The sequence below is a fragment of the Mytilus californianus genome, unplaced genomic scaffold, assembly GCF_021869535.1.
Source record: "Mytilus californianus isolate M0D057914Y unplaced genomic scaffold, xbMytCali1.0.p SCAF_9, whole genome shotgun sequence".
Lineage (NCBI taxonomy): Eukaryota > Metazoa > Mollusca > Bivalvia > Mytilida > Mytilidae > Mytilus > Mytilus californianus.
In genome coordinates this window covers 34,035,534-34,048,223 of record NW_026262745.1, presented here as the reverse complement: position 1 = coordinate 34,048,223, position 12,690 = coordinate 34,035,534, and the positions used below count along the sequence as shown (strand labels likewise).

The 12,690-nt window shown below is 32.2% G+C and overlaps 1 protein-coding gene across 1 annotated transcript in view; it reads right to left on the bottom strand.

The window, feature by feature from the left end:
- LOC127716436 (C2 domain-containing protein 3-like) overlaps positions 1-12,690 on the bottom strand; it is a 38,393-nt gene that overhangs the window by 21,527 nt on the left and 4,176 nt on the right. Inside the window, exons 6-20 of the mRNA XM_052222627.1 lie at positions 12,199-12,409; positions 11,703-11,883; positions 8,399-8,528; positions 7,826-7,942; positions 7,398-7,505; positions 5,874-6,147; positions 5,219-5,423; positions 4,653-4,768; positions 4,218-4,336; positions 3,146-3,310; positions 2,687-2,888; positions 2,029-2,132; positions 1,534-1,663; positions 585-709; positions 9-110 (exon numbers count right to left, since the gene is read on the bottom strand). Coding sequence (XP_052078587.1) covers positions 9-110; positions 585-709; positions 1,534-1,663; positions 2,029-2,132; positions 2,687-2,888; positions 3,146-3,310; positions 4,218-4,336; positions 4,653-4,768; positions 5,219-5,423; positions 5,874-6,147; positions 7,398-7,505; positions 7,826-7,942; positions 8,399-8,528; positions 11,703-11,883; positions 12,199-12,409 — 2,289 coding nt within the window. The remainder of the gene's footprint in view (positions 1-8; positions 111-584; positions 710-1,533; positions 1,664-2,028; positions 2,133-2,686; positions 2,889-3,145; positions 3,311-4,217; positions 4,337-4,652; positions 4,769-5,218; positions 5,424-5,873; positions 6,148-7,397; positions 7,506-7,825; positions 7,943-8,398; positions 8,529-11,702; positions 11,884-12,198; positions 12,410-12,690) is intronic.

Here is a 12,690-nt window from a genome sequence, read left to right as displayed (position 1 = left end):
GGACATACCTGATCATTTTCTGCTGAAGTTTTCTTATCCCATACTTCTATAACCATAAAATTGTTTCTCATTCTCTCTAAAAGAGCTGTTGACATCAACATTGGAGCAACCTAAAACATTGAATGATAAAACAAACTTCATATGGATTAAGTTCTAGAAACTGCTAATTTACTGACTAAAAAACTTTCAGATATATAACCCTTTCAAAGATAAAAGACATAAAAGGGAATATAGCCAAAAATTATAGAGCATACATTACTATTTTTTTGGAGAAGAAAGATACTAAGTTTTTCTAAATATATGTTACACTAAATTAATCATCCAAATATTTATTTTTAATATTTTGAACCTATAATATGAACTAGGATCTAGTTAAATTTCAGGCCTGAAAATACCAGTAAGCTTCCCTTCTGTATGTTATACAACTACAAAATTTATAAAAATTCAAGCTTTCAAAATAGCTTTAAAATTTTTAAAGCTTTTCAAACACTAATTTTACAATGAGATTTCATATGAAAAGTTTCCATTCCTCAACATGTAATTCTTACTCTTAAAATATAAGTTTATGTAACTTTTAAATATACCTGAGAAAAATGAAATGCTGGATCTGATGTTCCCCAACACACATTGGAATGTACTGCATCATCACACCAAAACATTCTACACACTAAATATGTGTTTCTCACACTCATATCACGGGTCTTTACACCTGTCAGAGAATAAAGTTTTTAAATCTAAACATTATAACTAATGAGATTTCTTACAAAGGAGCTTAACAATCATTTTTTTCTTCTAGTTGTTTTTATATCAGACTTTCATATCTAAATAAAATAAATGAATTTAAAACCAAAAGTTAATAATCAGCATAACTTTAACAAAGAATTAACAATTTTGAATGTACCTCTGACCATTTTTGTTTTACATGCTTCTTGCTCCTTCATCAGCTGTTGCTGTTTTTCTTTCTTAATATCGCTCTTCTACAGAAGCATAATCAATGAGTATTGGTTAGGATGCTTGTCAAATTTATAGAAATTTATAAAATGGAGGCTAGCAATCAAAAACATAGGTGGAGCTTAAGTCTGGTTATAGACCATACAAAGTTTAAATTAGCCAAAATATAAAATCAAGTGATGATTGATTGATTGATTTGTGTTTAACCCCAATTCAGCATTAATGTGCTATTTCATGGCTGTCAGTTTTTATTGGTGGCGGAAGTCATAGTGTATGGAGAGAACCACCGTCATTCAGTAGGAAAACTGACAATCCTAGTTAATTAAGATTGAAGTCGAATGCACCTGCCATGTGCAAGATTCAAACTTAAAAACCACAGTGTTGACAGGCTAGTGATACAGCAAATCGACAACTAAGACCACACGGCCACCGAGGCCCCTATATAATCAAGATGTCAATTTAATTGCAATGTACGAGCAAACCTGTTTACAAACTTCGCAAGAAAAGAACCCAAACTTTTGTTCAATGTGCTACTGTTCAAATCTTATAAAAAATATTAAAAATAAAGACACTTCATATTACCTGGAGGAGACAATGCATGGTGCTGTACAGGAAATACTGGATGCCTTTTCATTGATACTAAAGATGGTATGCCCTGTGTTGATATGCCCCTGCCTTCAGGTACCAGTAATAAAGTGTGAAGAGTCACATGCTGAAAAAGACATTAATATGATATCACCGATTATAAATTTTGATGTCTATACCAGTCCTGTATGTTTTCAGAAAACTCTGTATAAAACTCAGTCTTCACTATTATCCCTAAGCCCTCATGCCCGGTCCAGTAAAAATTTTCTGAAAAGAGGCCTCACAAGCCATATGGATTATAATAAATCTGATGACACAATTGATTTTCTTGTAAGTCCAAAAGTTTTTCATGAAGACTATCTCGCCTTCTTTGTCTTAAGTTTAAACTTTTTGAAGAACTGTAAAACACTTATTTATTTCCTTGTCTTACAGTACGAGAGAACTATGTACTTGACCCTACAAATGTTGTACCCAACACTTGTGATTACTTACCTCAGGACTATAATCTGTATATTGTGACTGATGACTGATTTGTTTAGGAATTGGTTGAATCTCTGGAATAAGTGCAGCACTAGATGTTCTTGATGAACCTTTGTCTGAAATAAAATAATTATGTAAATATAAAAAAGAAGATGTGGTATGATTGCCAATGAGACAACTCTCCACAAGAGACCAAATGACACAGAAATTAAGTTCATTAAATGACTGTGCCTTCAAATGTTTTAAAAAAGTCCACCCAAAAGAATATTCTGTTACTGAACTCTATAAAGTTTGATTATAATTATGATTTTTTAACCTGAAATCTTTTAAAATGAGCAAATATTAGTTGTAGGTGAATGTTATAGGTGAATGTGTTGTGCAATATGGTCAATATTCTTTCCACAAAAAAACTTCAGAAAGACATAACTGATTGATTGGTGATTGCTTTACGCTGCATCAGCACAAAAAGGATATATCGCAGCGAAAGCTATTTCAAATATTATAACAAGACGTTCAGAAAGACATAAACTTTCAGTATAAATAACAATCAATTTCATCTATAAGAATTTTTTTTTATAAACGAGCCACTTAAACTTTATACTATTGTGTCATGATATTCAGTTGCCATCATGGCATTGCGGCTCCAGTTGGTTTGCTTATATATACTTACTGAACTGAGGTTGTGTAGTCAAGTGTTGTGGTTCTGGTTGTGTATGCACTACATTCTGTGATGGAGCAGGAGGTGGGCGTGGTTTGTTTGGTACTGGAGCAGGAATGGGAACTAGTTTAGATTTGCCAGACATTTCAGCTAGCTTTGTACGAGCTAGGTGTGTAGAAAAGTCTTTACTGTCGGAAGCTAATTCAATGGAAACCTGGAAATACAATAGTACAATTACCTCCATGTGATATTATCCACTGAATAAAAAAAACATTTTAAGAACTGATAATATAAAAATTAACTGCACTCATATATATTTCAGGATTACAACAGACATCACAATGTTAAAAAGATTTAAAACTTACATTTTTTTTGTTACAGAAAACATTTAAATTTTGTGATAATAATAAAGCCTAAATGTCATTCTAAAAATAGATGACAAACAAATGTATAATTCAAACTAGGGAATACCTTTAAGTTGCCATAGAGACCATCTAAGTCATTTTTGTGTATTGAGGAGTTGATAGATGAGTTTTTATTTGTAGATTCTCTAATTTCTAATTCTCGATCAACAAATAGTGATTCTGATTTTAACACAGACTTCATTGGTATACCACAACTTCCAATCAATGATGGCTGAAATATAGAACATGAGATGATGTTAACAGGATAAAAAGACAATATATTGTGGATTCATTTATTTTCTTGGGTACCAATTTTCGTTGATAAAGGAAAACTTACATGTTCGTGAATATTTAATTTCGTGGTTTTGCCAAAGTCTGAATACAAGCCTATAGGAAATTTGTCATTCGTTGAATATTTAATTTCGTGGTTCACCTATACCCACGAAATCCACGAAAATTGGTATCCAACAAATAATAATGAATCCATACTTTATGATAACATTTTGTATAAGTAAAGATATCCATAATCATATCACAGTGCAATTTAAGAATTGGATTTTGTATAAAACAGCATATTCACCTGATGAAAAAGTATTTTCACCACACAAAACGTTGAATGATTTTACGTGTATAATTGTGGTAAAATCGTTTGATGAACAATTGGTTTTGGTAAATAATTGTCATTAATTACATTTTCTCTCAAAGAATACGGAATAAAACAATTACTGTGTTTTGCTTCGGTAAATGTGTGGTTTAATTGACTTTTGAAAAACTGATATTCACTTCGGCCATTAAATTTAGTGAATATCAGTTTTTCAAAAGTCAATTAAACCACATATTTACCTCACCAAAAGACAGTAATGGTATAATATTTATAGCTTTGTCAATTTTTTTTCTCTTTTTAAAAATAGTCATTTTAAACTCTCTAAAGTAAACAAAACATTTAGTTATTTTCAAAACACAAATTTACTAGGGTTAAATCATATTTATATCACTCAATTTGATAATCATAAAAGTGACCTATAGTTGTTACATTCTACATCATTTGGTCTCTGGTGGTGAGTTGTCTCGGCAATCATACCACATCTCTTTTTTTAAGCTAATTTTTATGGCATTTTATATTAAGAGTAAATGCATACCACTTTTTGTCCTGCTGATCTTGCATACACTTTAAACACCAGAGCTGATTTCCACCAATTATCTACTGCATTACCATCAAACATAATAGGGAAGACAGATCGATGATTGAACTGCACCACTGAAATTATTATTTATAGGCATGATTAAACTTAAACAATAAATATGAGTAATCAAAACCATTTAACTAATCAAACTTGAACAAAATGTAATATCACATGGCCAATTGTTACTACAGAAAGACATAAAATGTTGGGAATTACGATAAATGATTGCAATATCTATATGGTATTATTTAACATTAGAAAGAAAGCATGAGTAATATTTTTATAACATGAAAGTCTGCTCTGTTATTATGTACCTACCATTTTGATTTCTCATTTGCTCCTTATTTTCTTTTTTCAAACTTTATATATAAATGCTAAAAAGATACTTACAACCATTACTGACTTTTTTGGATGCCACCCTCATCACCTCTGTGGCCAAAGCATTAGGTGAATATTTATCTCTAGATGTGGCTACCACTGGAAACTGGTACTCTATAAAGTATGTCCTATAACACAAATAAACAAATAACTTTATATGCTAGTTAGGATGTGAATAAAGTATAAAAACAAAAGTTTTAAACTGTTTTTATTTTATAAATCCACAAAGTATAAGTATCAAGATTGTCCAATTTTTTCAATCTCCGACCGTTTTGCAACCTCTTTGCTGTAAGAGTTAATTATACTTTCAATGCTTTATATCTTGAACATGTGCTCTGCCAAGATAATGCTCAAAAGCAATGGCACTGATTATATCAAAAAGGTTTGATCTACAAATATTTCAATGAATCACTTTTGAAAATACATTTTCTTGGCTTTGCTGACTGTTCCTAATTATTTAGATTCATTACATTAATTTTTATTTTCATTATTAACATAACCAGAATAGATTTCTGAAAACAGATCAGTCTGAAATATTTTCATTTGAATAAGTATCATCAAGTATTATTCCCCCTTACATGGACTTCTTAGCTTTAGGTGAAGGCTTTGGAGGTCTTCCTACTGTTTTGAACTTAAAACTTTTCTTTGATGATGACGATGTATTGAGCTCCTGTCCAGTAAGATGAAGAGCATCAATCACTACACGAGCTACATGTACTCGACCGAGTAATGTCAACCTTTCTACACTTAAACCATCTACTTTTTTACTTCGTGATGGCTCATCTGAAATAATAAAATAATTTGCTTTGTTTTTCTTTTCACACTATTATTCTTAAAATATTTATTAAGTTTGTCAAATTGTAAAATAATATATGCAAATAAGTGTACAATTATCAGTAAGTATGATATAAACTGGAAAATGTCAAAATAATTCAAATTTATCTTCCACTTAAAATTTTACCTCCATAATCATCGCTTAATTTTTGTAAATGTCAATTGCAATAAGTATCAATAAATTGCTAGGTTACTCATGCACTTAAGGTTTCACATCATATTGAAAATTAAAAATTCTTAATGAAATGTTTTTTTTACACCAACTTTTGAGGTGAACAGCAAATAAAGCTCTATTATGATCTTTTTTGCTTTTTCTTTTCCAGGTTCAATTAATTTGTTTGCTTTTTCAACTTTGCCACAGAATTTTAAAATCATTTTTGAATATCAAATAACACATACCATGCTCTGGTTCATCCAAATCAGAAGCAGGTAAATCAAATGATACTTGTGATAATTCTGACCGTGGTGTACAGGCTCTGTCACTGTCGCTGTATTCACTAGCGGTACTTCTGGCACTGCTCCGTGATCGTCTACGTTTCTTACTTCCTGTTCGTTTTGTCTTTAACCTTGCCTTTCTCTTTGGAGTTTTGATCTTTTTCTTTGGTTTGTCCTCCGTCACTTGTGGTTCTGGGAAATTTAAACTTGATATCGATGATCTCCTTGATGGAGGTCTCTGTAAATATAAATGGTAGTTATGATATTGCTTATTCTAAATAGCCTTAGCTGTCCAAGTCTCTTCATAATCAAGTATATAGGATTAACATAGATCAGGGGTAAAATAAATAAAATGTGCTTAAATTTTTTCAAAGATATCTTGACTATTATGATGTTCATTTTTATCTTTTTTCATTGCAGTTATTCTGGTATCATTTTATAAATAATCAACCAATTCAACAGCCAATCATTTTAAGTGTATTCTTTTTGTATTTAATTATTGTTTATTTACAATATTCTCCATTTGCTCCAACATTAAGCAAATAAAGAATTTAATCTTTTCATCTATTTTGGTATTCCCTATACATGCATAAAGTTTATTTTCTATCAATTATGTTGAAATGCTTGGTCTGACTGATTAATGTTTTAACTGTCCCCATCAACTATAAGTTGTTTGTATTTTTATTTTCATAAATGCAGTTTCCACATTCTAATGTACAGTTCAGAAGTAAGATAACACTAATACAACAAGTTAACAACAAGAAGATACTACTTTATTACCAATCAAGGACACACAAGGACACACAAGGAGCATACAAACATACAAATAGAGGGAAAAAAGAATATTGATACTAATATGCTTGCCAACAGGATTTCTTTCATTGATGGAAGAAAAGAAAAAAATTATAAGGACTATTCCTTAAAAAAGAATGTTGAATGGTAAAATGATGGTAGGAAAGGAAGTTTTATTTTTGGAAATACTCTGTGAGTCATCTTTTATTATATCCATCTAATGTAAGCAAAATTAAAAAAAAAAGTATGTTAGTTGTTGGGGGTTTATAAAGTCCCTTCCTACTTACTCAGTGTCTCCCATCCACTTATAGCCCTAAGTCTCTGCTGTATTATTCTGTCAATAGCAAATTCTATTTAAATATTGATTGATTGTTGGTGTTTCCCACCACTTTCAACACTATTGGCTATATTTTGGAGGTCAGGTTTTATTGGTTGAGGAAGCCGGAGGCCCAGAGGGAACCACAACTTTAGACAAGAAAAATGACAATCCTAGTCAATTATTTGAACAAGATACGCAAAGGGCTTTTCCAGAATTAATTGAATGGGGTGGTCGAAAGGTACTTTTATTATAATTTAATGGGTGGTGTTTTTTTTTAGCCTTAACAATTATATGAAATAATCAATCAAAATTTTCGACCCCCCTCAAGTACATTCATTTCTGGAATAGCCCAGACAAGAAACAGTAGGACTACGTACTTGATTAGAAGGATCTTCAACAGATGCAGTACTAGCACGCCTCTTCACAGATTTTGTCTTCTTCAGCTCATCTCCACTTAACTCACTCAAGTCACTTACTTCAGATTCCTTCAAAATGTAATTTAATCAGAAATTATAAAATAAGATTTCAAATCACTACATGAAGAAAGTTGGGCTAGAATAAAAAAAATAATCATACTAGTATTTTCTGCAGAAAATGCATTACATTAATGATGTTTGAATAGATATTTCAGCAAGTTACTTCTAGACTTATATTTGATATGAATGATAATAAAAAATTTGTATTTAAAGCAATTTCAAGTTTTTTATAAGATAATGCACCCCCTCCCCCTCCCCCACAAGTTTACTAAAAACTAAAAATTCTGATTTAGAATTTAAAAGGTACAGCTAATTTTTACATAACTTACAGGATTTTTGTAAAAGAGTTCTTGTAGTATTGATTCACTGTGTATTGGATCTCCAGGATCACTCATCACATCCATATCATCAGATATACTGGAACCTGGACCACCATTCATCATCATCTATAATTCATCAAACTTACATATTAATATCGTTTATCTTTTATCATACTAGGTTCATAACTTAAAATTAAATTTATAAGGCTTTTAATAAATTCTCTTTAATTAGTAATACTGTTGAAAGGATAACAGCACTTAACCCTTAAAGAATTTCTACATTTCTTTCATCCCAATTTCCCCCTAAAATGAGCCATAAAGAATGTAAACTTTTAATGCACATATATATGGTTATCATTAATTTCAGTTCTAGAATAAATAACCTTTGTTATTAAACAGGGAGGTAATATATCAATATTAATTTTTACTCCTTATAAAAAAATCAATTTCACCTCCCCTCATTTAGACTATCAAATTATATTTCAAATGAAACATACCGCCATTTTTAAGTTATTTTTTCTTGAAATTTATTTTAAATGGGTTGTTTTAAACAATAAAAAGTGTATACAGTTTAGTTCTTACATTATAATCAAAAGCTCCAGTTCCACCAAACATAAGATCTACAGCCCTGGAATCTAAGGCAGATAAATCAACGTCATTCTCATTGTCGGCCTTTAGGATTTCTTTAAGTAAACTTCCAGCTGATCCTCTCCTGTAAATAAATCATTAGTCTGTTCAAACCACACTTCTATACAATGCAACAAAATCTCAGTTTCAAAGTAATAAAGCAGCTATTCAATATTTTTTAGTTTTATCCAATGTTTCGCATTTGATTACTGTAAATATGACAAGATCACTGCCATTACAGTCCTTCACTCTATGCTTCAATGCATCATTTCTATAACAATAAAATGCTCCGCTGGGGCGCAGCTTGATAGGACCACAGAGGTCGAACCCTGAACAGTTGGGGCAAGTATGGACACAACATTCAAGCTTGATACAGCACTGAATTTGGATTGTAATTAAATATTTGACACAGCATAGGTTTCTGACACAGAATGAAAGTGATCTAAGAACTTAAAAAAATTTAATTTACCTATTCAAACCATATCATTATTATTTGCTTTTATATATAAATCAGAAATAACCAATTTAAAATGGAAAATTTTAAAGAAAAAAAAAGGAAAAAAAACCCCCCCCCTAATTTTTTGAACCCCCTTATGATTGATCACCCCCAAACTCAATCCCAGCCTTCCCTTTGTGGTATGGTACCTTGCAGTACAATTTCAGAGAGATCCATACACTTGAACACAAGTTATTGTCTGGAAACTAGAAAAATGCTTGTTTTTTGGTCCCTTTTTGGCCCCAAATTCCTAAACGTTTAGGGCAATTACCCCCAAACTCAATCCCAGCTTTCCCTTTGTGATATGGAACCTTGCAGTACAATTTCATAAAGATCCATACACTTACACACAAGTTATTGTCCTGAAACTAGAAAAATGCTTGTTTTTGGCCCTTTTTGGCCCCTAATTCCGAAAATTTGGAGGCAATTACCCCCAAAATCAATCCCAGCATTCCCTTTGTGATATGGATCCTTGTGATACAATGTCAGAGAGATCCATAGACTTACACACAAGTTATTGTTATGAAACTAGTAAAATGCTTGTTTTTTCCCCCTTTTTGGCCCCTAATTGCTAAAATTTTGAGGCAATTACCCCCAAAATCAATCCCAGCCTTCCCTTTGTGGTATGGTACCTTGCAGTACAATTTCAGAGAGATCCATACACTTGAACACAAGTTATTGTCTGGAAACTAGAAAAATGCTTATTTTTGGCCCCTTTTTTGCCCCTTTTTCCTAAAATTTTTGGGCAATTACCCCCAAACTCAATTCCAGCTTTCCCTTTGTGATATGGAACCTTGTAGTACAATTTCATAAAGATCCACACACTTACACACAAGTTATTGTCATGAAACTAGAAAACTGCTTGTTTTTTGCCCCTTTTTGGCCCCTAATTCCTAAAATTTGGAGGCAATTACCCCCAAAATCAATCCCAGCATTCCCTTTGTGATATGGAACCTTGTGATACAATTTTAGAGAGATCCATAGACTTACACACAAGTTATTGTCATGAAACTAGAAAAATGCTTGTTTTTTGCCCCTTTTTGGCCCCTAATTCCTAAAATTTGGAGGCAATTACCCCCAAAATCAATCCCAGCATTCCCTTTGTGATATGGAACCTTTTGGTACAATGTCAGAGAGATCCATACACAAACACACAAGTTATGTCTGGAAGTTACAAAAATGCTTATTTTTGGCCCCTAAATCCTTAACTGTTGGTACCATAACCCCCAAAATCAATCCCCACCTTCCTTTTGTAGTATTGAACCTTATGATTAAATTTCATTGAGATCCATTCACTTTAACTAAAGTTAGAGTGCGAAAACTAATGTGTCTTCGGACGACGACGCGGGACGACTACGACAACAACGACGCCAACGTCATACCAATATACGACCACAAAAATTTTTTGCGGTCGTATAAAAACATAAGAAGGATAACTTGTAACAGATGTTACCCCTAATTTTATGCTACATAAAAAATTTTCACAACACATTTTATATACGATCATTTTGCAATTTCACATTTGGGGATACATTTAAAAATATTGGTGGGGGATTTCCACAGCCATTGTTGGTGGTTGTGAGAAATTACTTCTCCATTGGTGACATGTGACATGATTCTAATTTATAGTGTTGTCATCAACAGCAATCACCCTGTTCCAATGATTTACTTGACACTGGCACTGTAGAATTTCCACAGGGAATGCTGGGGGTTGTTGGTGATTGCCTCTGAAATATCTTCGTACATTACAATGGCAACATGTGACAATGGTCCTAACTTTTAGTCACCTCCAATCACCAGCAAAGATCCTGTTCCAGTGATTCACTCAACACAGGGAAGAGTGATCTTCAACCAAATCTACTTGTGTGTACTGTATCCCATACAAAAAGATATATAAAAATAAGGTGATGTGGTATGATTGCCAATGAGACAACTATCCACCAAAGTTCAAATTAAGTGGATGTAAGCAATTATAGGGAAATGTACAGCCTTCAACAATGAGAAAAACTCATACTGTATAGTGGGCTATAAAAGGCCCCCGGCATGAAAAATATGAAACAATTCAATTGAGAAAATTAATGGCCTGATTTATAACAAAACAATTTATGAAAAACAAATATGATGGACATGAACCAACGACAACCACTGAACTACTGGCTCCTGACTTGGGAAAGATGTGGCAAGTTAAACATGTTTGTGAGTGCTAAACCCTCCCCTAACCTGGGACAGTGGTGTTACAGCAAAAAATAAGAAAAACTATAAAAATCAGTTGAAAAGCGCTGAACTCATCAGATCGATACAAAGCAGAAAAACATTTAACAAAAACACAGACCAGATGTGGTACAGTATTTATACATCTTTAACAACTAAAAAGACACAAAGTACAGATCTGAGAGTACTTGCAGTTACTGACAGCTAGTTCAAAGCCATTAACAATTAATAAAAAAACAAGTGAAACTGCTAGCTACTGCTCACTGTTAATACCCCTGCCACAACTAGATAATTTTAATAGTGTAAAAATATGCAAGTGTTCGGTAAACAGGAAGTTGTTGAGTGATGAATCTGAAACGCATCACACGGTATAGCTAACTTATATAAACCCTGAAACCAAATTTCAGAAATCCTTATGATGTAGTTCCTGAGGAAGATGCGACGGAAAATATTCATGGGACGGATGGACGGACAGACAGAGGTAAAACAGGGGGTATAAAAAAATCATGTATCTAAGACTAAAATATCAAAATATTTATTTATTTCCTTTACCTGTCAGACATGCCTGATAAGTTGACACCATTCATACTGATATCTGGACCATTGGTAACTGATGGACCATTTCCTTTATCATCGTCTATACTGGATATGATCATCTGGTCTCGTAATTTACTGCCTCTTTCCAGTAAAACAGATAACAGATTCCTATCCGATTCAGTCTTAGAAGGACTAGCTGTAAATTCAAAAATAAATGAATTCCTGGTGTTATTTTGGCCATTAGACTTACTTGTTATTTGTTGGTTCTTTTTACTTAAATTACTTTCATATCAAATTTTAAAACTGAAATGATGTTAATTTAAATATAATTAATTTAAAATTTTCAGTTTTACTGCCCATACTCAGTGAAGAAACATATTTTACAACAATTTGTTTAAATTTGTTTAATGAACATTGAAATACAAATAACAAAACTTGCTATAATTGAAAATTTTTAGGCATGCAAAGTTTAAAAAAAAAAGATTTTGTCTGGCACTGTATGCTGACTTACGTCTACCATTAGACTTCTTAGGCTGTGGATTTTGATCATAGAAGCTAAGATCTGTAGTAACAACATCTCCATTGGTTGTTATGGCAACAGTACTACCAGATCTGACAGGAGGAACTTGATTGGATGGTAAGTCATTCATGCTGTAGTTAAGCTGTTGACGAAGGTCTGATGCATAATCAGCAAAACCATTCTGCATTGCACCTTCTGCATTCTATTAATATAAAAAAAAATTGATAATCAAAGAAAAATATCTTCAGCAAATGAAGTCGCCAGTTTTTTTTTTCCTTCATAAGAAAAATCTTCTGTATAGAGAACTATAATTCATGTACTTAGCACTAATTTATTACCTATTCTTACACTTTTGCTATAAATCTATCCAAGAAAATTTTCTGTAGTATTTTCAAATTGGAAGAGTTAGCATTGAGATATACTTATTGATTTCATTGAAAAACTTATTTTGTGCAAGACTTCTTAAATGATAGAGCAAACTAG